Source organism: Lissotriton vulgaris, chromosome 9, assembly GCF_964263255.1.
Source record: "Lissotriton vulgaris chromosome 9, aLisVul1.2, whole genome shotgun sequence".
Taxonomy (NCBI): domain Eukaryota; kingdom Metazoa; phylum Chordata; class Amphibia; order Caudata; family Salamandridae; genus Lissotriton; species Lissotriton vulgaris.
In genome coordinates, this window is record NC_141697.1 from 1,054,872,739 (window position 1) to 1,054,898,886 (window position 26,148).

At 47.3% G+C, this 26,148-nt stretch overlaps 1 protein-coding gene across 1 annotated transcript in view; it reads right to left on the minus strand.

Moving 5' to 3' along the window:
• Positions 1 to 13,433, minus strand: part of NUP210 (nucleoporin 210) — a 519,503-nt gene extending 506,070 nt beyond the window's left edge. Inside the window, exon 1 of the mRNA XM_086939009.1 lies at positions 12,973 to 13,433. Within this exon, the coding sequence (XP_086795135.1) occupies positions 12,973 to 13,127 (155 nt within the window). The 5' untranslated portion in view covers positions 13,128 to 13,433. The remainder of the gene's footprint in view (positions 1 to 12,972) is intronic.
• Positions 13,434 to 26,148: the final 12,715 nt, after the last annotated feature.

A 26,148-nucleotide genomic window follows, 5' to 3' on the forward strand; every position in this document is an offset into this window, starting at 1 on the left:
TTGCCTTGAGTGAGGGAACTGATAACTATCATGAGTAGGGATGAGTGAGAGAACTTCTCCAGAGAGGGCTTTGATGAAGTAAGAGGATAAGACATAACCTTCATAGGTCGTGTGGCTTTAAGGGAGTTGATGTTGATGAGGTCTTATAGAGACAGTGCTTTAAAGGTTGACCATATAGCAAGGAGGAGTGGGTGTCATAGGAACGGCAGGTTTACTATTGTTAGTGCTACACTGAAATACTTGGGGGAATCAAACTTGTCCATGGAGTGTGGGGTAAGTGGTTTATGCAGGGAGTTGATGCAATGTTCGTTTTTAACAATGTGCTGCTTCTGTTGTCAAGTTATATATCAGTATTCAGACCGTCACAGTAAGCAGAGTGACGATTAAGTGATATATGCAAGTATGTGATCCTCTGTCTCCGATGGGCCCCAAATCCATTCCTGTGAATGCAAACAAACTTCCCAAAAAGCTAGGTTCTATACTGTACGCCCTGGTATTCTTATAGGACTAGTATCTTTGTAACATATCCTTTAATTTTCAATCTGCAGACAGTGGTTTCTGTCTAGAGACATTTGTTCACTCAATCACACACACACACACCTCTCATCCTCTATCTTGCTTCCCACCAATCTAATATTGCTTCTTCAGATTCTACTTTCCTTTACAGCCAACCAGATACCATCAGCTGTGATAGTCTAAAATTATCCACATCACCCAAATCCATGATACACAACCCAATCAGTGCACAATAGACCAAACTAACCGCCCAACACACATCTTGTAAATGGCCATCATCTGACACCCAACAGCATCTTCCACCCTAAAACACTCACTATACAGCACCTTTCTAACTACACTTAATTGCAGAGGGATCAAACTCAGATTATTGTCACATATCTGACAAGATTGATTATTAAACTAGGTATTTGACAAATCTCTATTAACATTCAACCACACACAATGTATTAATGGAAACTCCAAAACTGTACGAGAAGGGCACCCATATTAAGATCACACTTTGAAGACGTACTATTGGTTGAATGTGCTTTACAAATACTGAAAAACGCATAATGTTTGCAAGTGAGGATGCACACTTACCGAATATATATATATATAATTCACTGAAAAAAAACATAGGTTTCAGACATGTTATAGTTAGGATTTAGCATTTTTTTTTAAACCTTAGAAAATCACTGAAAAAAACCATAGGTTTTAGGGATGGTATAGTTAGCTGGACATTTCACTCGTACAAAACCATTGAAATTCCTCCGTTATAGTTAGTTGGACTAACTAACTCGCGCACCCGCAATCCAATGCTGATGATGTCACATATTACATCATTCATGACATGGTCAGCGACATAACTGATGACATCTCAAATGACATCACTGATGCTAATTCCTAACTATAACATGTCTGAAACCTATGGTTTTTTCAGTGAATTTCAAAGGTTATGTAAATGACCATTTTTAAATGTATTGTTATATTTATTTTTTTGATACTGATTTACAAATTTTTTTTTAACTATTTATTTTTAGATATTTTACTTTTTAAATTACATTACAAAATATACTTTCTTAGAATGAAATACTTTAGTTTAAATACTTTGCAAATAGGCAATAGACGTTTAGGTACAGTAATTACAGCTGTTGCAATGGGCAACATAATTTCAAACACAATGCAACATTGAGCTCAATGTGAATTTCTAGTTAAATGCAATTAGTTACTTTATGGATTACTTTTCTAACCACAGGACTGGATCCTAGATACAGTCCTTGGACACCCTGTAAACAGTTGAGTAAAAGCGTTTTGGTTACAGTAGTGATTTTTAAGGAATATTATTGTATTTTAAAAGTTGACACTTAGAAACTTTTTCACATACAATCACCAATGTTCTCCTATGGGAGGAAATTCATTTAGCAGGTAAGTAGTGTTATTGTTACTTTTTCTTACTCAGTGGTGGATCCTGGATCCAGCACTGGTGCATTTCCTATAAACAGTTGAAAGAATGCGTTTAAGTCATACAGGTGCTTTTTAAGGAATATTTGTAGTTTGTGAAAATCGACACTGAAACTTTTCTGGTGAAAACCAGACAATGGATTCCTTAGAAGGAAATGCAAGTTACTGGTAAGTACGGTTACAATTACTTTTCAAGGTCAGTGCTGGGGTAAAAGATGCAGCACTGGGTTCTCTCCTGATAACAGGTGAATAAATCGGATTTCACTGTTCGGATGATTTTAGGTTAATATTTCAAATTTCCAAAACGCCATACTTAGAAGAATTTCAAGTGAACCCAGTCAATGTTAGCAAATTCAAGTTCAAGTTACTGGTAAATTTGGTTAGAATTACTTTTCAGGATCAGTACTGGGCTCAAAGATGCAGCACTGAGGTATCTCCTGATAACAGGTGAGTAAATCGGAATTCGTAGTTCGGCTGATTTTAAAGGAATATTTGTAAGATTCAAAAATCGACACTTGGAAACTTTTTCAGCAAAAAGCAGGCAATGATATCCTATGGAAGGAAATTCAAGTTACTGGTAAGTACGGTTAAAATTACTTTTCAGGATCAGTACTGGGCTTAAAGATGCAGCACTGAGGTCTCTCCTGATAACAGGTGAGTAAATTGGAATTCGTAGTTCGTCTCATTTTACTTCAGTCCAGTATATATAGAGCCACTTTCCTACACCATCCCCTCCCTTCACCACTGTGCAAACACGCCCTGTGGTGCGTTTTAAGTTGGGGAAATAATTACCCTTCAATCCTGAGGCTCCCTAGAGTCCAACTAGCCCACTAGGTACATCCAGTAAGTGCCACAGAGCTGCATAGCAGAGAGATGTAAAAAGGTGCACAACCAGCACCACCTGCAACGCAGCACAGTGGCGCTTCCTGGAAGCACCTGGTGGGCTACTTGGCCCCCATGGTCCCTCAGGATTGAAGGGGAATTTTTTCCCCAACTTAAAACGCGCCACAGGGTGTGTTTGCACACATCACCTCAAGCCCCTCCCCATCCCCTCCCTTCACCGCTGTGTTAACGCGCCCTGTGGCTGTTCTAAGTTGAGAGATTAAGTCCCCTTCAATCCTAAGGGTCCCTAAGGTCAAACTATCCCACTAGGTACCTCCAATAAGCGCAACAGAGCTGCGTTGCAGAGGTGTAAAAACGAGCGTGGCCTCTCAACACCTGTCTGCAACGCAGCTCCCTGGCGCATACTGGAGATACCTGTTTGGCTTTTTGGCCCTCAGGGACCCTCAGTATTGAAAGAGAATTAATTCCCCAACTTAAAACGTGCCATAGGACACAATGGCACAGTGGTGAAGAAAGAGGGGGGGGGCCTGAGGTGACATGTCTACAAACACGCCCTGTGGCGCGTTTCAAGATAGAGAATTAATTCCTCCTCAATCCTGTGGGTCCCTGGGGGCCAACTAGCCCATCAGGTACCTCCAGTATGCGCCAGGGGACTGCGTTGCAGAGAGGTGTTCAGAGGCCACGCCCCACTAGCCCACCAGGTACCTCCAGTATGCGCCAGGGGACTGCGTTGCAGAGAGGTGTTCAGAGGCCACGCCCCATTTTACAACACTCTGCAACGCAGCTCTGTGGCGCTTACTGGAGGTACCTGGTGGGCTAGTTGGCCCCCAGGGACCCTCAGGTTTGACAAGGAATTAATTCCCCAACTTAAACCGCGGCACAGGGTGTGTTTGCACACATGTGAACTCAGGACCCGCCCCCTCCCTTCACCACTGGGAAAACGCGCCCCGCGGCGTGCTTTAAGTTGGGGGATTAACTCCCCTTTAATACTGAGGGTCCCTGGGGTGCAACTAGCCCACCAGCTACCTCCAGTAAGCACCACAGAGCTGTGTTGCAGAGAGGTGTAAAAAGGGGCATGGCCTCAGAACACCTCTCTGCAACGCAGCCCCCCTGGCGCATCCTGGAGTTTCCTGGTGGGCTAGTTGGCCCCAAGGGACCCCCAGTATTCAAGGGGAATTTGTTCCCCCTCTGCAAACGCTCCAGGGGACGCCTTTGCAGAGTGATGAAAGGAGGGGGCGTGGCCCCCAGCGTGATGCCGGTCTTTTAAAAAAAAAAAAAATAATAATATTTTAAGAAGTGGGGCTGTGTAGCCCTCCTTTTTCTATATTTTTGGCCCTGGGGACCCCATCCCCCAGGGCCTGTCCGTGTTGGCCTTACGTATACAGATAGCACTGTGCTAATCCTATGCTTAAAAACTTTGATAGAAAAACAGACATTTGAGGTGAGCAGATCTAGAGTGTCGCTGGTGGTGAGAGAGCTCTAACAGGAGCTGCTTTCCACCTAAACTTGAGAACTACCCAGAGTTCTCTCCTTTTTTGCATAATTTATGCTTCACTCTATGCCTGAAAGGGTTTTGTTTTGACTTATACTGGGTGCTCCCTTGTGGCTGGACAAATCTATACCTCTCTGAAGAGCTCGAATTAGAGCGAACCACTGTGTCAAGGGTTGCTTTTACTCATTTCAGGTTGGTTTGAGTTGATATTTTACCAATTCAGGAAGAGCACAAGGAAGATGCTGTCTGGTAACAGATGCATTCGTTTGAATCCAGGAGGATTATTGCGAGATCAGCCCCCCCAGCAGCGCAGACACCGAAGATGTGACCTACGGAAGAAAAGCCGAAGCCAAGCAGGTTGGACACGGGTCGGCGGACTCGAGAAATGCTGACGACTGTGATGGCTGAAGGTAGGACCGGCGAAAAGCAAGCGTATCTGCTGGGTAGAGGGTGCACTAAAGACTCGAGTTAGGGTCAGAGATTGCCAATTGAATTTAATTTTGAGGATGCGAAGACTCTATTAACTCGACAGTCTATTCAAATATTAGAGACACTTATATTTTCGAGGGAATGTCGGCCGATACGCTTAGAGATCGTGAGGCTGCTGCAATGATGATGTTTGATGATTCCAGCAAGCCTGATACAAACCACATAGCCCTGAATGCACCAACAGTGGCCAGGAATACAAGTCTCCTAGACAAATACCGTAGCTTGGAAAAGTTGAGGAAGAGCGAACAGAGCAAGTGGTGGGAGGGTCGTTCTCTCCAACGTTACCTAGACGTCGGAAAGATTCAGCGCGTATTTGCGCATACTAACTGCCCCAAGCTACAAGACACCGGATCCACAAATGATGAAATGGGCTGAGAAGAATTTAGAGTCATCTATAGGACTCGTGATTCTGTTCGTAAAATATGCAGTCAGATCGTCTGAAATTACAAGAACAAATAGACACTCTAACCAACGAAATAGAAACTAGGGACAGAGTGAAGAAGGGAACAAACTGAAAGATGAAACGACACAGCGTTTACAGAAAGAATAAGACAAAATAAGAGAGCGCAAAACATACAAGTACCACAGAGACAAAGACGACTATGAATGCGGACGCATTTTTACCTTCGCTAAAAAATATGAAAATTTCTAAATACAGTGGAAATACACAGATGTTATCTTAAGGCAAAAACAGTACCAAACAAGTTATGTCATTTACTTCAGATTTAAGCTTGGCAAGTAAAACCGAAGCTGAAAACAGAGATAAGAGAGTCCCAGTTGACATCTACCTAGCTGAAGAGCTTGATTTTTTAGTCGAGGAAAGAAAGCAAACCCTTCAACCAAAAAGACAACAACTACCAACAAGAAAACAGCCAAGCGAAGAGAAAGGAGAAGGGCAAAACAAAGGAGAACAAACCAGACAATACCAAACGAGACGATGAAACCGAAAATAATGGGAGGTACAGGGCAACGCAAAGAACATCACTGTAACCAATTTAACAACGTTTACCTTAAATCCGGCACAAATACAATTGCTCTCATTAGGACTCTCTTCCTGTCCATGGAGTTCATTCTGTTACGCTGCAACCAGGGCAGATGTGTATAAAGCAATAAGAAAGTTAAAGCTTTAAAAATACCACTTAATTAAAGCAGCAAGTACTGCCAAAAATACAGACACATCCCCTTCGCTCAGTGGGTCTCCATCAATTTATGGATTAACTGATGAAGATATGCCACTCTTCAATGACATGCAAGCACTGGCATCTTCTTCGAAACCAAGTGGACAGGTGACAACAAATGCAACATGAACTGGTTGATGCAAATGTACACACCAAGTTCAAACCACGCTCAACCTATGTCCAAGTCATGCCTAGGGATGCTATAGATGCATACCGTGAACAAATCATAATTGGACTTAAGGAGCTAAACATCAAAGTCAATAAAACGGAAAAAAAAGAGACCCAGAGGACGAGAAGGTGGAAACCTTGTAATTTGGGCAAAAGAAGATTACTATAAAGAAGCACTCTGTCAGCTCACGGACCAGCAATGCTACCATAGAAGTGACCATCTAATGCTACGGGCAACATACAATAGCTATTATAGCAAACTCATGGCCTGGAAAAGTTTGGAGTAAATCAATAAAGATGAATACGGATTTCTAAGGAATAATACACCTACTAACCCAGTTATCTACTTTATACCCAAATTGTACAAAAAACCTAATAAACCGCCTGGACGTCCAATTATTTCAGCCATCAACAGCCCGACAGAAAATACATCACAGTATATAGATTACTTTCTTCAGGAATACGTCCAAGCACTGCCATCATACTTGAGAGACACTGGCGATTTCCTAACAAAAATACAGAACTTCCAATGGCAACAAGGGTACTTATTGATAACCATGTACATCTCTGCTTTATATACAAGCATCAACCACAAAGATGGTCTGCGGGCAATGAAATACTACCTGGGGAAAAGAGATGCCAAGCATGAACCACATAATCGCATGCTAATTGATATGATTGACTTTTGCCGGCATAATAATTTGTTCTTGTTTCAGAACACAGTTTACCAACAACTGTGGGGTGTAGCTATGGGGGCCAGTTTCTCCCCCAGTTACGCCTGCCTTCATATGGGATGGTGGGAGGAACTGGTCCACCAGAGCAATGTTGCTGACACCCTAAAACAGAAAGTAAAATGTTGGTGGGATACATTGATGACCTATTTTTAATATGGGATGGTTCAGAAACAGAGGCAAAACAATTTGACAAGCTAAATGTAAATGAGATTAATTTGAACTTTACATAAGACATCAGTGTTGAAAAAGTGACATTTTCAGATGTAGAAGTGTACATCGAGAATGGGCAAAAAGAAACTAAAATCTACAGAAAAACCTACAGCAGTAAATTTGGTGCTACATGCAACTAGTCAGCACCCTAAACATCTGATTCAGAGTATCCCCTACGGGGAGATCAGACTAAAGCGAATATGCAGTACGGAAGACGAACTAGTCAAGGCCCAACAGACTAGTCGGTCACGATTTCTCCAAGATGGATACACTAAGAAATGTATAGATACTGCATTCCAGAAAAGTGGGCTAGTGGATAGGAACACTCTTTTAAAAGTCAAAACCACAGAATCATCTATGATACTATACGAATTACAACCAATACCAAATGATCAATTTCGTATGATAATCGGATATAGTAAACAAAGCAGGGAAGTCAACGGCATTATACAAAAGAATCGGCCCGTAGTCAAAAATTATCCGATTTTGGGTCCTACACTACCGACCAGATTATCCATTGCAAACAGGAGAGCTCCCACCATGCGTGATAAACTGGTACAAAATAATTCGGTTGACAAACCAAAAGGCAATTGGTTAAGCCCAAAAAGTTTTTTTCTTTAAATGCAGGACGTGTAAAGCATGCCAATTTGGCAACAAAACACATTAACATACAAAACTGCATTTAGTGATCAAGAACACACTATTGACAAAAGCCTTTCATGTAAAACTGAATATGTGGTGTATGTCCTTTGTGTTCCTGCGGGCTCAAGTACGTGGGAAGTACTAAGCTGCTGGGACACAAGAGGATTTTACAACACATAAGAGCTATAACCAATAAAGACCCTGCATATCCCGTGGCAAGGCATTTCATGGAACACCACCAATCAGACCTAAAACACCTCGCGTATTTCATTATAGATGGTGTTCCATTTAACAGGCGTGGCGGCAACAGAGAAAAGACACTTCGTTAGAAACCCGTTATATCCTAGAACTGGATTCAAAAAGTCCTAACGGTCTGAACATCACAGAAGACCTGTATACCTATCTATGAAATGCCCAAGACATCACAAATAATTGGTTCTGACTTTTAAAAACATCTTTATTATTATCTTTATCCTTTCCTTTGCACACTCTCCCACACTTCCCGTCTTTTTTTCTCTCTCATTCATCTTTTACGTGACTGCTAATCTAGTATTTATTTCAATTAGAAAGGAATATTTTATCCTTTAAAGAAATTTAACTAGTAACATATCTGGGCTACAAACTGTTATTTAGCAGTAAATTCGAACCTCACAATATATAGAAGTCATACAGGATATAATTTATATCTTGGAGTGTTTTTAATTAATTTTTTCAAAGATATTTTAAAATATCTAATTTCCAAAGGTTTTTGTCAATAAAGTTTTTTTTTAGATGATTTGCACACATTGCACTAATTTGCACAAAAATACTGGTCGGGTCAGATGCTCGATAGATAGATCAGAGATACCAATGCAAAATACAATAAAGGTAGGGCCTAGGCAGGTCTTATATCCCGCTAACAACGTTTTTTGAAGTGGCTGGATTTAGATGAGATAAATTAACATCTATTTAAATAGTGCAACAGTCAAAAGAGACAAGCATTAAGAAGATGGGACTAATTAGGGATTTATACCAGGAATATTTTTAACAGATCTAGTTTCATTTTACCTTGTCTCTATTTATAGATTTTAGGAACGTCAAATCTATATTTTCTTACTTATATAATATGTTCTATTTATAGATAAATTAAAATGTTGATATTTATATATGTATGTATTAAGTAAATGAATGCACTGTTTGCAATATTTTGCACAATTGACTGTAAATTAACAGATGCAACAAGCTATCCATGCCTTGAAAAATGCAATGACAAATAAGGGACAATTATACATATCTAGGTATTGATACCAATATACAAATAATCACACACTGAACTAAGTGTTTTCGTAAATACACATTAGAGAGTACTTTTGAGCACTGTCACTTTAAATATTCACGGTGAGAGAAAAAAAAAGGAAAAAGAAACACACAAAAGATGGTATTTAAACAGTCATGTGACCAAAGCATAATGTCTGACTTACCTTAAAAAAATAAAAAAGAATTTAACGTGCAGAGTTGTGGTTCGTGCTCCTTTCTTCTTGATATTGAAGCGCCAAATATTTGTTTTTTTTGTATTTTTTCCCCAGTGGAGTATGTTCCTGAGTCCTGTAATGGCTGCAACATTTTTCTCATGTTGCTGGCAGCTAATCAGAGCACTTGCACCGGCAAGAGTCTGACTCCAGTGGGAGCGAATTCACCCAAAGGGGGGAAAAAAAATCACCTGGACCAACCAGAACACTATTTTTTAAAATTAAGTTTCAGAGATTCTTGCAGGCGTGCCTCTGACTAAACCATCTAGATATACAATTAATTTGTAACCCTAATTTATCAAAACCTACTGAACAGATGTACACTAAATCACAAAAAGAACAATCTGTAGACCAAGATCTATCTTCCTGATGAATTTGGTTCAATTCTGTTCAGCTGTTTTTGTGAAAACACTTCTGACAAACGGCTATGGAAAATGCATGGGGATTTTGTCTTTTGGGAACCCCCTTTTTTCTCAGCTCCTGCATGCCTGATCACCCCAAAACTTTCCATGCACAAAGTAGTCCAAAAAGAGCACTTTTTTGGGAAGTTTTGTCAAACTGTGCCAAAGTTATAAGCAAAACAAAAGGCATTCCCTATGGAAATGCTGACATAACTAGAATTACCCATTTGTGACCGTCATTGAGTAATACATATGTATACACATATAAATATACACACAGTTAAATTTTTTAAGCCCGACACAAAATCAGATTTACTCATTTTAAGCAAACAACACTATTTGTAATGAAGATTAGATGACCAAATTAATAAGACCAGCAAAATGCTGTGTCTGTTTAGGTCGAAGCCTACCAGACAGCGCAGCTGTCTGAAAGAAAAAGACTTCTTAGGCACTTCTGAAAGCTTCCCTGGGAACGCATTCCACCCATTGCTGTAGTGGCTTGTAGTTTGTAACTCACTTTTGCTTACTTTCTATTTGTTGGCTTTATTTGTTTTAACCGCTTCAGCGGGGCGCGCATTTTCGCGCTGTGCTGAGCGTTCTAATGAGCCAATGGGCTCATGATGGAACGGTTCCGTCATGAGCACAGGCCAACCGACGCTCATGACGGAACCGTTCCGTCATGAGCATCAAAGGGGTTAAATTGTAGAGCAGGCCTTTATCCCTCCCCCATTGCTCCTTGTATTCTTCCATGAGTTCTCACTTTCTGTAAAAACAAACCCTTAAAAGTATGTTCTTTCCTGTCACATTTGCTGTGCATTCAAAGACAAAGGTCAAATATTCAGCTACATCTTCTAAGGGAGCTTGTTCTTTACATTTCTTTCTCCCAACTTCAAAATGAGAGGATTTACGTGACAAATTTGCTGGATACTACTCAACTCCACTGTACGCCACTCTATGGTACTCCACGATGCAACACTGCTTCTCTCCATGCCCCTCCACTTTACGCCACTCCACTCAACTCCCTCTATGCCACTTTACTCCACACTACTCCACTGTACGCCACTCTACTCCATGACTCCCGCTCAACACCACTAACTTTTAGCCATGCCAAAGAGCAACCACACTGATGTACAACATGGCTAAAACAAATTGGCAAAGCCAATTTCTCTTACATAAGCAAGATCTATTGGCTTAGCCAATGATTGTAAATCTGTGTCACCCCCTGGCACATTTAGCAGCTGTGGTGGTGAAGCAGGGGCTGGGGAAGGGCAGGTCTGGTAGGAGAAATAGTGCTGGGGCGCAGATCACATCTGCCCTGTCCCCCTCTGGAGAGAGCAGTCTCCTTCCCAGTCAACTTGTAAACAAACTGGCACACTCGCAAGCACAACGACACAGCTTATATGCGCAGGTTTGTACTAAGAACATCCCTCTGGATGCTCCAGGCTCCAGACTGCTCCTGCTAGTTACACATTCATGTGTGAGTCAGTGTCTGCATGGGGGTCCTTTGAGAGCATGTGCTTCACCTGGAATCTAGACAGTGCACAAGTACAGCAACTGTTGCAGTGTTTTGCAGCACTGAAAGGACGGGCGAGGAGCTAGATGGAATTGGTATCGTGGGAGTTCATAATTGTATCACTTACCCAATTTTCCTGTGCTGCCTTTTGTCAAAAGGACCTCAGCATGACCCATTAAAGTATTTCGGTTATATACGCATATTGGCAGGCCTGCTCGTTAGGGGGTCTCTGCTGTGAAAAGCCGAACCATCGAAACTGTTGCAAACTAAACCATTTACTTTCAGCTCCAATGTGCAGAGACACCACGGGTGATTTCTGAGCAGCACACAACATAGACGGCACACCACGCCTCACTCTAAAGATGCACCAATTTCTCGGGACAACCTGACAGGCCCAACCAACAACTTCTGTGACTACGACTACTTCTGCCCCGATGCCTTGGGTCTTCTCGGACAGACACACTGCCCTCAACCCCCATGAGGAGGGAACTCCTGGCTGGTGCACGGACCACAAGGCCTTAAAAAGCACACCTTTTTAACTCAATCTCAAAAAGAGTCAAGAAAGCAAAGACCTTGAGGTTGCACACGCATGACACCAAATACTAACTTCAGAACCACCATGCACACAAAATATCACATGGTCAGCTGTCTCAGCGTTCACAATATGCTATCACATGTTGGTGAGGGGCGTGGTCTGTCTCCACAAATGCATGATAAAAGAGTTACGACAAGTGGCCGCTCCAGCAGCCTTCATACCTTTAAAGCGGCCTAAGTAATGTGAAGCATGAAGCAATCTGGGATTGGTAGTTTCTCGCTCTCGCGTGTCACATATACTGCTTTGCAGGTTCATTTGCGCAGTGTGTTACGCTGCTGACGAGATGCTAGGCTTTGTGGGAATATATGCAGAAGAGTAAGGGAAGATCATTAAATCAGAATGACATTTCTTAGAGAAATCATCTGCTCCACCACGCCATGTGCCGAGTACGGACCCTGGGATCTCCTAGCTATCTTTTAAAGTGCTGCTCTAGGTTTGACACATAGCAGACTAGGGCTGTTAATGTTTAAATAATCTGAGAGAGAGATAATTTTATTTGATTTCATTAAAAAAAAATCATAAAAAAGGTTGGAGAATAATTTGTACTTTTTTTGACTTGAATGTTTGAGATGTCTGCCAATGTTTCTCTCTACTGCTTGTATCCACAGGCTGCTGGCTTTCTCGTAAAGACTACTCCCGCTAATACTCTAAAAGCCTTCATGAAAAACACACCTTGACATACTTGTGTTTGATTTCTGTCCTTTCTTTCGTCATGAACCTCTCCTCGCCTCCCACCCTCTATTTCTGAGAGTGGCCTTCTCTCCGTCTCGTGTCTGCCTGCCTTAATGTAATTCTGCAATGGTTCACACATCATTTCATAGACGGCAATCCTTTCCATGCTTTTGTGATATATTCCTGATTTTTAAAGTAAGCCTGTGTCGGACAGCTTTGCAAACATTGCACAACTACATGCCTGTGAGCTCTGCTGTGAACAAAACAGCTGTGATCCGTGTCACCCTCTAATTCAGGGGCCGGGCTAGTGTTTAGGAGCTGTGGGTTCCAGCTGAGCAGGTGGTTCGGAGCTCTGCATGTGTTCTATGCACGGAGCTGCAGTGCATTGGTCTAAGAGCATTGTGCGCACGTGGGTAAGCGATGAGGATGCGTTTTAGCAACTGTAGCCCAGAGCTCTGCCCCAGGCTTGCAACGTGCAGGCCTGCGGCGGTTTCACGCTCCCGCTGCAGACACGCTCTGCTTCCTGTCACCTCGCCGTGCCCTCCCTGCCCTGAAACCCCACACTCACCATCGGTAGCAGCCCTCCGTGGCCTCCAGGGTGAAGTTGATTCTCGTCCCCCGGGCGTAGGGCAGCAGCACCTTGGGGATATTCAGCTTGGAGGCCAGTGCCAGGGAGAGCAGAGGGAGCAGATAAAGGGGAAGCCAGCGATGTGGCGGGTCCATGCTGCTCCCAGCGACCGGGCACCCAAACCCGCTATCTTCGGATGACAGGAGGAGCCCTGTGCGGCGGAGGGAGAGCCGCAGCCGAGTCTCTGTACAGGAAACGGGATATAGATGGAAGCTGCCGCCGCTGCACTTGTCCCTTCGCTTACAGTGGTTGTTCCGGGGGCTCGTAAGGACAGTCCGGGTGCATGGAGGGTTCAGGAGGAACAGGCCGGGAGCCTCTGTATTATTTTCAAAGCTGGTGCGGCTCCCTCTAGAAAAGAAAATACCCGCCTTTTGCCGCTATTAGAGCGACGTCAGGGCAGGGGCAGGAAGCGGTGAGGCGGACGGGGGTTAGAGAGTGGGAGGTGCCTGTTCGAGGAGGCTGGGCCTGCCCGCGGCGGTGCGCGGCTTATCAAGCAGGGGGGACGCGATTACAGCCGGGGAGAACGGTGCGACAGTAGCACTTAGGCTGGACAGCCGTAAGGGCTTTCTGCGCAGGCCCCCCCAGGGACTGGCTGCTCGCAGCACGAGACACATATGGGGTTCGAGGTACAGATGCAACAATGAAAACTGTAGCAGCGTCGTCCCTTTTGTCTCTAACAGAAGCGTCTGCTTGCGGAATATTAGATCTGACTGATTCCTGGGCGGACAGCCCCGGGCGAGGAAACGCGCGCGGCTGCTTCCCTCACAGGTTGTCTGTCGCGAGACGGCGCCCGGGGCATGTTTCTGGCGCACGTGGGGAAGAACAAAGGTAATTGCAGCAGCTGTGTTCTGACGGGCGAGGATGAGCTGCCGATCGCACCAAGGAGCACAGCAATTGGCTCATGGTTGTAAGGAGCCTGAAAAACATCCTGGAAGTCGCCCACCCTATTCTTCGTATCCGAAACAACGGCATGTCCTAATTTTTCATTCATTATAGGGCCGTTGTGAACCTCTCACTTTAGCAGCTGCAAGGGGCCTTATCTACAACTTAGCAGATAAAAGCTCATAATTAGCACAAAGAGGATGGGCTTGTTGAAAAGGTTATGCAGCTGCCCGAGGCCACCCGGTGGCCATTAGGAGGGCGGCCCCGTAGTCACAGAGGCCTCCCCCGCCCCCCTACATTTCGGTCATCCACTCCTCCCCGGGCAGGTGGAGTCCCGGCAGGAGGGTGGGCGGGCCAGTGACGCACGTCCGGGGCGGCAGGCATGGCGAGGGGTATTTAACTTCCCCTCGCCATCTTAGAAGCCTCTTCCCGCTCCGGACGCCGTGCGTCGTGCAACAGGGACACTCTTTTTCGGGACACTATTGTGGTGTAGGCCTACGGGCGGGTACCCCCCCTCCGCCTACTCACTCTTTTTGGAGGTTGAGCCGGACTAGGCGGCCCCCTTATCGACGGGCCGCTGAGGAGGTGGGGGTATAAGAGACGACTTTTGACCCCTTCCGGCCGACCTCCCAGTCGCGCTTGCGGAGGTCAGGGCGGGTCTGGCCGGCCCGCCCTCACCCCTTGCTCATGTGGTCCGCCTCACCGCTTGCGGGTGAGTGGCGTGTGGCGTCCGCGACCCCCGGCCCGCTTCCCAGGCCTCAGCCCGAGTCCCAGGTTGTGCCCCCCCGGTCGGGCGGGGGGGGGGGGGTCGTACAGTGCAGCACCCGTATGCACCCCCCTCCCACTCAGTCCGATCAGCTCCTGTGTGGGACGCCCGCAGCGGGCTCAGGCCGGTCGGCCCTGGGGATGCCCCTATTGCTGCTTTCCCTGTCCAGTCATCTGTGGACTGGGCAGCGTGCAGGGGTTTTTGAGCATGTTTCCGTTGGCTCATGTTCTCCCTGCCCGGCACCCGCTGCTCCCACGAGTGCTCTGGGGGACCGCCCTGCTTCACCGGGGGCAACAGGTTGTGTATACTTTCTCAGTCCCCCCCCGGTTTGCCATTCCAGCCCTCCTCCCATGCCTAGCCTGCGGGAGGGGCCTGTGGGCGGCGAACGGGAGCGGAGCACTTGCCGGCGGGAGAGCAGGCACGGCTAGGCCGCCGCTCTGCATTGTCCCATTGCGCGCGGACCCTGGTCCGACCCCAGGGTGCCTTCCGGCGGGGGCGCCATCTTCGACTGTCCATTTGTGTCCGTGGCGGCGTCGCCATCCACGTGGACATTTATGCGCAGCATATGTGATTCAACGGTTTTAGGTGCATTTACGGGGAGAGGCCGCAGGCTGGCCGTCTCCACTGGTTGTTTCTGGTTACCGGGTGGGCGTCGGCAACTCCTTTGCTGAGCTCGCCGTGCCTCCTGCAGCCTTTGTCTTGCCGCTTGGCCGGGCCCACCCCGGGGTCGGCCTCTCCCTGGGAGCCGCTGTCCTTTCTTTACGGAATGGAGGAAAGCGTATTCCAGGGGGAGGGTTCGGTCAGGCCAGTCTCTCCCTCGCTCCGGCCCTGATTCTCTGTAGGGTGGCGCCCATTTCCGCTGCTGGGGCACGTGTCCTTCGGCTTGCGGGATAGCATCTGCTCATGCCTTTGACGCCCGGTACTGGCTTCCACCGCCTGCCGCCATGCAGCGGGCCCTGTAACAGGTCTTTGCTAGGTACTCAGCACTTCGCTCCGCTTTCCCCGCCCCTTCTCCCATGCCGGTTCCAGGCGGGGAGGGGGGGCCTCCTTGTTGATATCAGGGAGTGGATGAAGCCTTAGGGCTTGAGCGGTCGCATGTGCTGGGGAACCGGGTCCGAGTCTCGGCATTACGCTCATCTTTCTGTTATTCTGGGCTAATCAAGTATCTCCCCGAGCCTAACTAGATATATGAATGTGTCCTGTGTAACGAGACGGGTGCCAGGCTAACGCTTGGATTTTATTGATTCAGTGCCAGCTTGTTCATGTATTTGCTGTCTATTTAGCGCTTACACTGTTCTTTTGATGTTTCTTGGTGCTGTGTTGCCTGCCGGATCGTTCGGTACCCGTGCTTCCCCATGGGCATTCAGGCCTGGTCATGAGCTGTACTCGGGCATATATTTGCCTTTCAGACCGACATCGTGCCCGCATCATTATCGCTTGTCGCTTTCTGCTCGCCTTCCCCCCCCCCCCCCCCCCCCCGCATCAGGATCAGTCCTCCATAGGTATGTATAGTGAGCTTGGGGTTAGCGGAGGATAACCGGAGGGGTGGTTGCGGCGCTCATTAACAGTAGTGGTTGGCTGGGACAGGGCCTCGCTCAGGGGCTCATCCGCGGACCCACACCTTCTCCATCTTGCCAGCTCACAGTCACATTCTTTTGTAGGGAAAGAGCCCAAGTTCGGAATGGACAGCCAGGGATCTCCCCCGCTTTTCACCCAGACGTCCCAAGTCGATGACTCCTTGCTAGAACCTTCCCAAGATGCACAGCTGAAAGCAGTCATGGACATGATAAAGGCTAAGGGGGTGGCTTGGGCAAGTGAACTTTTGAATGCCAACAATCCCGGGGACTCCGGGGTCGGCCTATCGCCCCCAGCATCTGAGCAGGAGATAATAGAGGAAGCTGGGCCTACCAGGTCCAAGAGAGTGCAGAGGGCAACAGTGAAGGACTTTCCCGCGGACCCGGCACCTGCCAAAGTACGTGCGCCTGAGTTAGCCAGAAATGTGATTGTGCACGCAGCCGCATCTCCTCCCACAGCGGCCAAGGCACCCCCGCCCCCCTGCCGGCAGCTGCACCCTCCATGGACTTTGCCACTCGGTAGGATCTGGTAAGCTCACAAACACCCTGGCTGACTTCATGACTGAGGTCAGAGCTGGTTTGAGGGCACCTATCCTTCCAGGGGGGACAACAGCTGGGTCTTCTGGGGCGGGGACGGTGGTACCAGCGCCAGCACCTCAGGCCCCTGCCGACGCATTGGTTACACAGGTGAGGGGTGGGCTCTCGGCCCTGGGTGGGGCTAGCTCCAGCAGCGCATCGGTCACCCCTCCAGCAGCTCCTGCTGCCCCAGCAACTCTGGGCGTCCAGCAATGTTTAGCGCCAATCCCGTCTCCTGCCCCAGCGCTGCCCCCTGCCGCTCTTGTCTTGCCCACGCTACCTGCAGTGCCTGCACCTCCACCCAGCACGGCTACCACAGGGGTGGCACCCGTCCTGATGTCACTAATGACCATGGCCCCCTTTCTGTCGGGCAAGTGCAGCCTCGCATGGCAGGTGCCTACAGCTGCCAAGGAAGGCATCTGGCGTAGGGAGTTCATTGATATTTTCTCCCTCCTTATGCTTGGGGCCGAAGGGGTGGACATCAGGAAAATGGGGGCAAAGAGGAGGATAAGAAGGTCCGCTTTCAGGCGTGGCCTGAAAAATCGATCAAGACCTGGAGGCAGGCATTTTCCATTCTAGCGGCAGTTATTACGGAACGCTTTCCTGAGCAGGCCCAGGGCCTTTTCCAGTATGCAAGCATCATAACGGAAGAGGCTGAATCGAGTGGTGGCATGGGTTGGTACAGATATGATTGTGAGTTCAGGAAGGAGATGGCTGTTTGTCCAGAGTTAGACTGGGACCAAATGGAAGTAAGGCTTTGGATGCAGCACATGGGCAAAGGCAGGGCAGATGCTGCGGACAAAGGTAGCTCATATGATAAGAAGGTTGAGGCAGGTAAGGGCCAGAACCAGGAGAGGAAGGGGCAATTCAAGCAGTCCTTTCGGGGGGGACGCGGTGGAGGAGGCTTCCACAGACGGGGGAACAGAAAGGGCTTCTCAGCAACATGCAGGTTGTACAACGGTGGTAACTGCACATGGGGGAAGGCCTGCAGATTTGCGCACTCCTGCAGCAAGTGCAGCGGTCCCCATCCCGTCTCGGCTTGCGACAAGCGCGATTCCGCAGCGGGCCCTGCCAGTAGAGACAAGTAACAGCCCTTCTCCAGCCTGGCCCCTCACCTCCAGTCCTACCTCGCCTCCTCTCCTTCCTTCACTCCCTCCCGTCCATGCCACCCTCCTCACTGCAGCGGCCCCAGCTTACGTGGGCTCCCTCCAGTCTAAAGGCCCGTCCCCGATCATCATCCCCAACCTCTTGCCTCTACTGAGGAGCTACCCAACCGTGAAGGATAGGGCCATTTTGGCAGAAGGCTTTTTCGAAGGCTTCAAAATTTCTTACCTGGGTCCCAAGGTCTGCAGGGATTCTGAGAACTTGAAGTCAGCTGGGGACCTCCCGGAGGTGGTGTGCGAAAAGATATGAAAAGAACTGGCTTTAGGGAGGGTGGCTGGCCCGTTCCAATTTCTGCCCCTACCGGACTTTGTGGTATCCCCCCTGGGTGTGGTCCCCAAAAAGGAGCCGGGGTCCTTTAGGCTGATCCATAATCTCTCCTTCTCCGTGGGCAACTCAGTAAATTCTTAGCTGGTGAGGGTTCCAGCTCTGTTTCCTACTGTTCTTTGGACATGGCGATTGACTTGGTTAGGAGAGCAGGGAAGGGGGCATGGTTGGCTAAGGCAGACATTGAGGCAGCTTTTAGACTTTTGCCCATGCACCCTGAGAGCCAGCACCTCTTGGGCTTCAAGTGGAGAGGGGAATTCTTCTTTGACAAGTGCATGCCCATGGGCTGCGCCGTATCGTGCGCCTTTTTCGAGGCCTTCAGCTCCTTCCTGCAGTGGGCACTCTCAGTGAAATATGATGTCGAGGCAGTGACCCACTACCTAGATGATTTCTTATTCATTGGAAGGGATGGTACGCAGGAATGCAGGGAGGGACTACAATGCTTCACAGACCTGGCTAGACACCTGGGAGTGCCTTTGGCACCTGGCAAGACTGAGGGCCCGGCAAAGGTTCTCACATTTCTGGGCGTTGAGTTAGACACGGTTAAGGGCATGTCGAGACTCCCTGCCGGGAAGGTACAGGACTTGAAACTGGACATTCAGGATCTGCTGGGGAGGGACAAAGCTCCTCAAGGGGTCATCCAGAGCCTCCTGGGCAGGCTCAATTTTGCAGCTCGAGTCATCCCAGTGGGCCGAGTGTTTGCTAGATTAGCCAGGACCATGGCCAGGGTGGTCAAGCGTCATCATTTTGTGAAATTGTCCGCTGGCTTGAAGAAAGACTTGGTAATGTGGGCAGAGTTCTTGTCTGACTTTAATGGGACGGTGATCTGGAGGTCTCCTTGGGTAGACAGTCCTGAAATCAGGCAGGGAGGGCTTTGGTGCAATTCTGGGCGAACACTGGTGTGCGCAGGAGTGCCCCAACGCCTGGCGCAAGCGCGGCATCACCTCCAATATCACGGTGCTTGAACTTTTCCCCATTGTCATTGCTTTACACCTCTGGCCTGGGCCCCTGTGCGAATGAAAGGTCCTTTCCTGGTCAGACAACATGGCGGTCGTCCAGGCTATCAACGGGCAAACAGCCAGCTGTCGGCTGGTCCTTTGCCTGCTGAGGGAACTAGCCAGTAGGAGCCTGCACTGCAACATGGAATTCAGGGCTAGGCACATTGTGGGGGTCAAAAACGTAGCAGCTGATGCTTTTTCTCGTTTCCAGTGGGACCGTTTCCGGGCGGCGTCTCCGTGGGCTAGAGCAGAGATGACCCCCTTCCCACCAGCACTCTGGCGCATCTTGGAGTGGAGCAGGAGTTAAGAGCTTTGGGGGAGAGATATCTGGCCCCAGGTACGAGAAGGCGCTATGGGAATCACCTGGCGAATTTCAACAACGAAGTTGAGGACATGGGCCTGTCAGCATTGACTCTTGAGGACAGAGTGCAGGCTTTTGTTGTTTGGGCGAAGAAGCAAGGTAAATCACACTCCTAGGCCTGTGGCCACCTGGCTGCTATCAGCCACGATACTAGATTGATAGGGGCACGGGATCCGGCTAAGTCTTTTGTCATTAGGGCGGCTCTGAAGGGCTGGGCTAGGGACGAACAGACAAAAGGTCACCCATTGATTTCCCCACTTTACAATCCATGCTAGATGTCCTTCAAGCAGTGGCACACTCGCAGTTCGAGGCGTTCCTGTTTGCGGCGGCCTTTTGCCTAGCCTACTTTGGAGCTTTCCGGAGCAGCGAGATAGTGGCGCGCCCCAGGAGCGACAGCTCGGGGGACGCCCTAGGGGTGGCGGACATTAGCATAGACAAGAACCTGACCATCACCCTCAGGAGGTCTAAGACAAACCAAGTAGGTAAAGGGGTAATTATTGTGTTGGCCCCTCTCGGGGACTGTGGATACTGTCCAGTTGCAGTCATACAGGCCTATCTCGCCCAGCGTCCAGCAGTGCAAGGATACCTCCTGATACATGCAGACCTAAGCCCACTCACTAAGTACCAGATGGACAAAATCATGTTGGCATGCCTCGCCAGAGCAGGACTGTTGGGTCGGGAGAAGAAGTTTTCTCGCTACTCTTTCAGAATAGGGGCGGCTACTGCGGCCTTCAAAGCCGGCATGCAGCCAGCATGTGTTCAAAAAGTGGGACGCTGGAAGTCCCTTTGCTACAAGCGTTACATCCGCCCATGAGGGGCTAGCAGTGCCACAATTGGCGTTGTCATTTTCAGTTGTAAATATTGATGTGCAGTGTTTAGTGTGTTGTGCAAACTTCCCTCCACGACAGCCTAGACGGATGTCCGGAGTACCGACGGACAGAGCGGTGCTCCGTTTTACCTGAGCTGTAGCCAGGTGAGGTGGAGTGTACATTCCCCACATATTGGGCGAATTTCAGGTGATATTTATTTTTCACTTTTCATTTTGACTCACATCATGCAGTAGCATTGACATAAGGTCCTGACGAAGCTGGAGGAGATCTCGAGACTCCAACTACCGCAGAAACATGTTGACCTTCAATATATCTGAGTATTTATATGTTTAATACTACCATGCACTGTTTTTAATGTTGGGTGTGGATAGGATATTATTAAATTGTTTTTTCCATTTCTACAACCCAATCTTAACTCACTCACTGTTATCACTTTAACACATTCATGCACTGCGACAAAAATATATTTTTTACCCTCCTTATGCCATACACACAAACTATCACATTTGAGTTTCTCCCACTTGATTATGTTACAGTTCACCTAATCCTCAGTGGTTAAACATCTTTTCCTTCTGGTGAAGGATCCCAAATGATGTAGGGCGGCACAGGACGGGTATCTGATGGGAATCATTTGATGGCCACCACGTACCATCTAAAATTGGAATGGTGACGGTTCCCGAATCAACACATGCCTTAACAGTTTACTTTCATTTTCTTGTGACCTACTGGTATCTCTTGGTTATAATTACGGTTAGGGGATGATACCATTGTATGGTCGTTAAAAATTCCCCATCGACCCTCCACGTTTGTTTATAGACAAGAACCTGACCATCACCCTCAGGAGGTCTAAGACAAACCAAGTAGGTAAAGGGGTAATTATTGTGTTGGCCCCTCTCGGGGACTGTGGATACTGTCCAGTTGCAGTCATACAGGCCTATCTCGCCCAGCGTCCAGCAGTGCAAGGATACCTCCTGATACATGCTGACCTAAGCCCACTCACTAAGTACCAGATGGTCAAAATCATGTTGGCATGCCTCGCCAGAGCAGGACTGTTGGGTCGGGAGAAGAAGTTTTCTCGCTACTCTTTCAGAATAGGGGTGGCTACTGCGGCCTTCAAAGCCGGCATGCAGCCAGCATGTGTTCAAAAAGTGGGACGCTGTAGGTCCCTTTGCTACAAGCGGTACATCCGCAAAGGGGGGCTAGCAGTGCCACAATTGGCGTTGTCATTTTCAGTTGTAAATATTGATGTGCAGTGTTTAGTGTGTTGTGCAAACTTCCCTCCACGACAGCCTAGACGGATGTCCGGAGTACCGACGGACAGAGCGGTGCTCCGTTTTACCTGAGCTGTAGCCAGGTGAGGTGGAGTGTACATTCCCCACATATTGGGCGAATTTCAGGTGATATTTATTTTTCACTTTTCATTTTGACTCACATCATGCAGTAGCATTGACATAAGGTCCTGACGAAGCTGGAGGAGATCTCGAGACTCCAACTACCGCAGAAACATGTTGACCTTCAATATATCTGAGTATTTATATGTTTAATACTACCATGCACTGTTTTTAATGTTGGGTGTGGATAGGATATTATTAAATTGTTTTTTCCATTTCTACAACCCAATCTTAACTCACTCACTGTTATCACTTTAACACATTCATGCACTGCGACAAAAATATATTTTTTACCCTCCTTATGCCATACACACAAACTATCACATTTTCAGTTGTAAATATTGGTGTGCAGTGTTTAGTGTGTTGTGCAAACTTTAAGTCAATAAAAGAAAGAAAGTGAATCGTGTCTTTTCTTTTGACAGGGTCAAGAGTGTGGGTCTTGGGGCATTCTACCGTCACCAGGTTGGGTCGGTGGGCAGCGATCAGGAACTGGACGCAGGGTTTCTCGAACACGGAATGTGTGTGGTTGGGTTTCCCTGGCATGCGCTGGAACAGCCTATTGCAGAGGTCTTCAAACTTTACCAGGTTGAGCCCCCCCAGCTTAATTCCCCCAGATGTTGGGCCCCCCCACCACCCGACAGAAACCTCGGGAATCCGGCACACCACATGATCGACTGCCACGCGCACACCACGGGCCATATCCGGCAAACAATGCTCAACACAACAAGAGTGCATAGCAAACTGCAGGCCTGTGAGTGGGTGTGATGAAACGACAGAGGCGTACCAGACAGCTCAAAACACAATCCTCCAAGACAAAATGTGCGCAAATTCTCCCCACTAGGATGCCCTGCCTTACACAGGACACAGATCACCAACAACGCCACCAACATGAATGTGACGGGTGTGCCGGTGCCCAGCCACACCTAGACTCTCAATCTGTGGGTGAAACCCTGCCACTGCCATCCTCAGGCTGTGCTCCACATCCAGTTCTAAACGGTACCTAGTCTTCAACACCGCAAGTGCTGAGAACCCAATCTCACAAACTCCCCAACAAATAAACAAATACATTGTAGGATGTAAAGCACCATGCACAAGTGAACCAAAGGGAGGACCGCCGTGATGAACCCACTATAGGGAAGACACCATGGGTGCTTCACCAAACGGAACCCAAAACATGGAACCCGACCTTGCCCATGGGGGCCCCGCATTCAAGTAGCAGCTGGACGTCACGCAAAATGTCACACGCATGATGCATAGATCCCACACATGAGCACACATAGAATACAGAACAGTAACACATAGGCAAGGGAGCAGCCAAACAATTCAAATACCTTCCACTCTGAACCACAGCTCTCATGGCACCAAGAAAGCAAAGGAAGTCATCACAACCCTCCCCATCCATCATGTACACCTTGTCATCCACCAACTCCCCCACCATTCATTCCGTCCCTCCATCTGAGCCCCATCCACATCCAAACCCCTTCAACCACTTGCAAACCCATCCACCTTCCATCCCTCCATCCATCATCTCACCTCTTCATCCCTCCATCCACCCCTCACCCATCCATCCATCATCCATCCATCCCTTCACCCAATCTATCCCCTCACCAATCCATCCACTCTTCCACCCATCCATCCACCTACTCATCCATCCAATCATTCACCCAAGCTATCCTACCACTCATCCATCCACTCCTCCACTCATCCATCCACTCTTCCACGCATCCATCCACTCCTCCACCCATCCATCCATCCATCCACTCATCCATCCATCCACTCATCCATCCATCCAACCACCCACCCTCTCACCCATCCAGCCATCCCCCCACCCACTCATCCATCCACCCAGTCACTCATCCGTCCTCCCACTCAACCCCCACTCATCCATCCACCCATCCATCCCGCTCTCCACCCTTCCCCCCCACTCATGCATGCACTCTCTGACCCATCCATCTCCATGCTCCTCTCCTCACCCATCCATGCACACACCTGCCCATCCACTCTGCCAATCATTCATCCATGTCATCACTCATCCATCCATCCATCCTCCCCCTCTCTCTCCATTCCCCCCCTCACCCAGCCACCCATCCCTCCATCCACCCTTCAACCATCCACCCACTCATCCATCCACTCAGTTCAGTTCAAAAGCTTTTATTCGATTTGTACATACAAATCATACAAGCAGAAATACATAATTGAAATATTAAAAATCGCCATATAATCAATCCTTAAAAGGAAAAGAAGGCTAAAGTGCATCAAGTAGAAAGTGAACATGCCTCTATAGGTCAACATATTATTATAAAATACAAACATTCTTACATTGACTAGCTGGGGATCAGTAGGAGTTACACACTAGGCTTTTCATGGGAACTGAACATTAAAATTATTAAGTAATCATTCAATACTGTGGACCTCTTCATGTTTTAAAAATACCTTAATTACAGAAATTGATATAAAATTTAAAAAGAAAACATATATATACAGACAGGAGTGTTAAACAGTAATATTATCATAAACAGATCCTGGCAGCTGTATAGCATATGTACAGACAGGTAAGTAGACAACATTATAATACAATACTTTTCCTGGCAGCTGTACATTTTAAAATAAAAGTAGCCAAAAAGAAACAAGTCTCCTCGTTCTCTAATGAAGATAAAAATATCAATGCTGTTTGTGTGGTACAAATGTTATATTTGATGAAAATAGGTTTGATGTATTTTAACCTAAAAAACTGATAAAATTTACAAAAAAGTAAGAAATGGCAACTACTCTGCCTGGAGGTGCTATCGCATGGACAGGGTATGTTTGAACTAGTTTTTGTGTTTGGAAAAGCAACCAAGTGGTGTACAATGCCCAATCTGACCCGTGTTAGGACATACTGGTGAGAAGGGCGAGTCACAAATACAAGGTAGGATTGTAGTCCGGGAGCTAAATTTAAGTCTTTATAAAATTTCATAGTAACAAGATTGCCAACGGCTTTGTCTCGTTCGGCCTTACGAAAATTAAGGAACGTTATCTTAATTTCTTTTTTTGAAATGGAGACAACCTTTTCAGGCTCACAGAACACATCAATGTTAAAAAGAAGTAGATACCAACGATGAATGTATCTTAACCATAATATACGTGAGGAGTGATCCAAACCTATACAATCAAGGATAATGTCCTTGGTGAATCGAGTCTCTGGCTTAGCCCAAATAGAACGCCACAATAAGAGTGGCCGAACTGCTGCTAAGTCAGAAATATACTCGATCCCAACTTCTTCGTGGATCAACTGGATGGAGGCAGAAGGGGGAACACATAACAACCTCCTTAAGAACTTGTTTTCCTCCTTCTGCAGGGAAATACCCTCACGGTGACCCCACACCCCTGCCCCATACAGAGCAGAGGAAACACAACATACATTGTATATGTTCATCATATCTAAGATACTTCGTGAGCCGAGTTTAGAGGCAAAACGAAATATGCTACTAGTGGACCGTAGCATTTTTATTTTTACGGCATCAAATTCTGCATTCCAAGACCCACTATTAGTATATGTTATTCCCAGATAACAAAAGGACTTAACAGAAGTTAGCTTTTCCTTGTCAAGGAAGAAAGTATGCTTTACCTGCTTGGCTGCCTGACCACATGACATTACATATGTCTTAGTTTTATTCACACGAAGCCGCCTAGCTTGAATGAACTGCATGAAATTGTCAATTAGGCGCTGTAGGCCCAACTGTGTTCGAGATAAAAGAACAGCGTCATCCGCATAAAGTAACAGCGGAACAGGTTTACCATCAATCAAAGGGGCATCTGCAGGGATGTCGGTCAGGGATCGGTCAACACCATTAATAAAAAGGGAAAATAAAAGCGGGGCTAAAACACAACCCTGACGTATGCCCCGAGACACTCTAAAGAACGGGGTACATTCACCAAGGGTGCCATAGCGGACTTTACATGAAAGTTTTTCGTACAGTCTAGCTAAAAAATGCACTATTTCCCTTGGTGCCCCTGCATCAAGCAGAACCTCCCAGAGAATGTTATGGTTAACCAAATCAAAAGCGCTGCTCAGATCAGCAAAACATAAAAAGAGGTTGCCACTTTTAGCCACAGTATATTTACTGATTAAAAGGTCCAGATTTACGCATTGGTCCAGTGTACCCAGGCCTTTGCGAAAGCCATATTGGACTCTAGTTAAGATGTTAAAATCAGTTGCCCAGTCTTCTAGCCTCTTCAGCAAAATCCTACTCATCACCTTTACAGAGGCG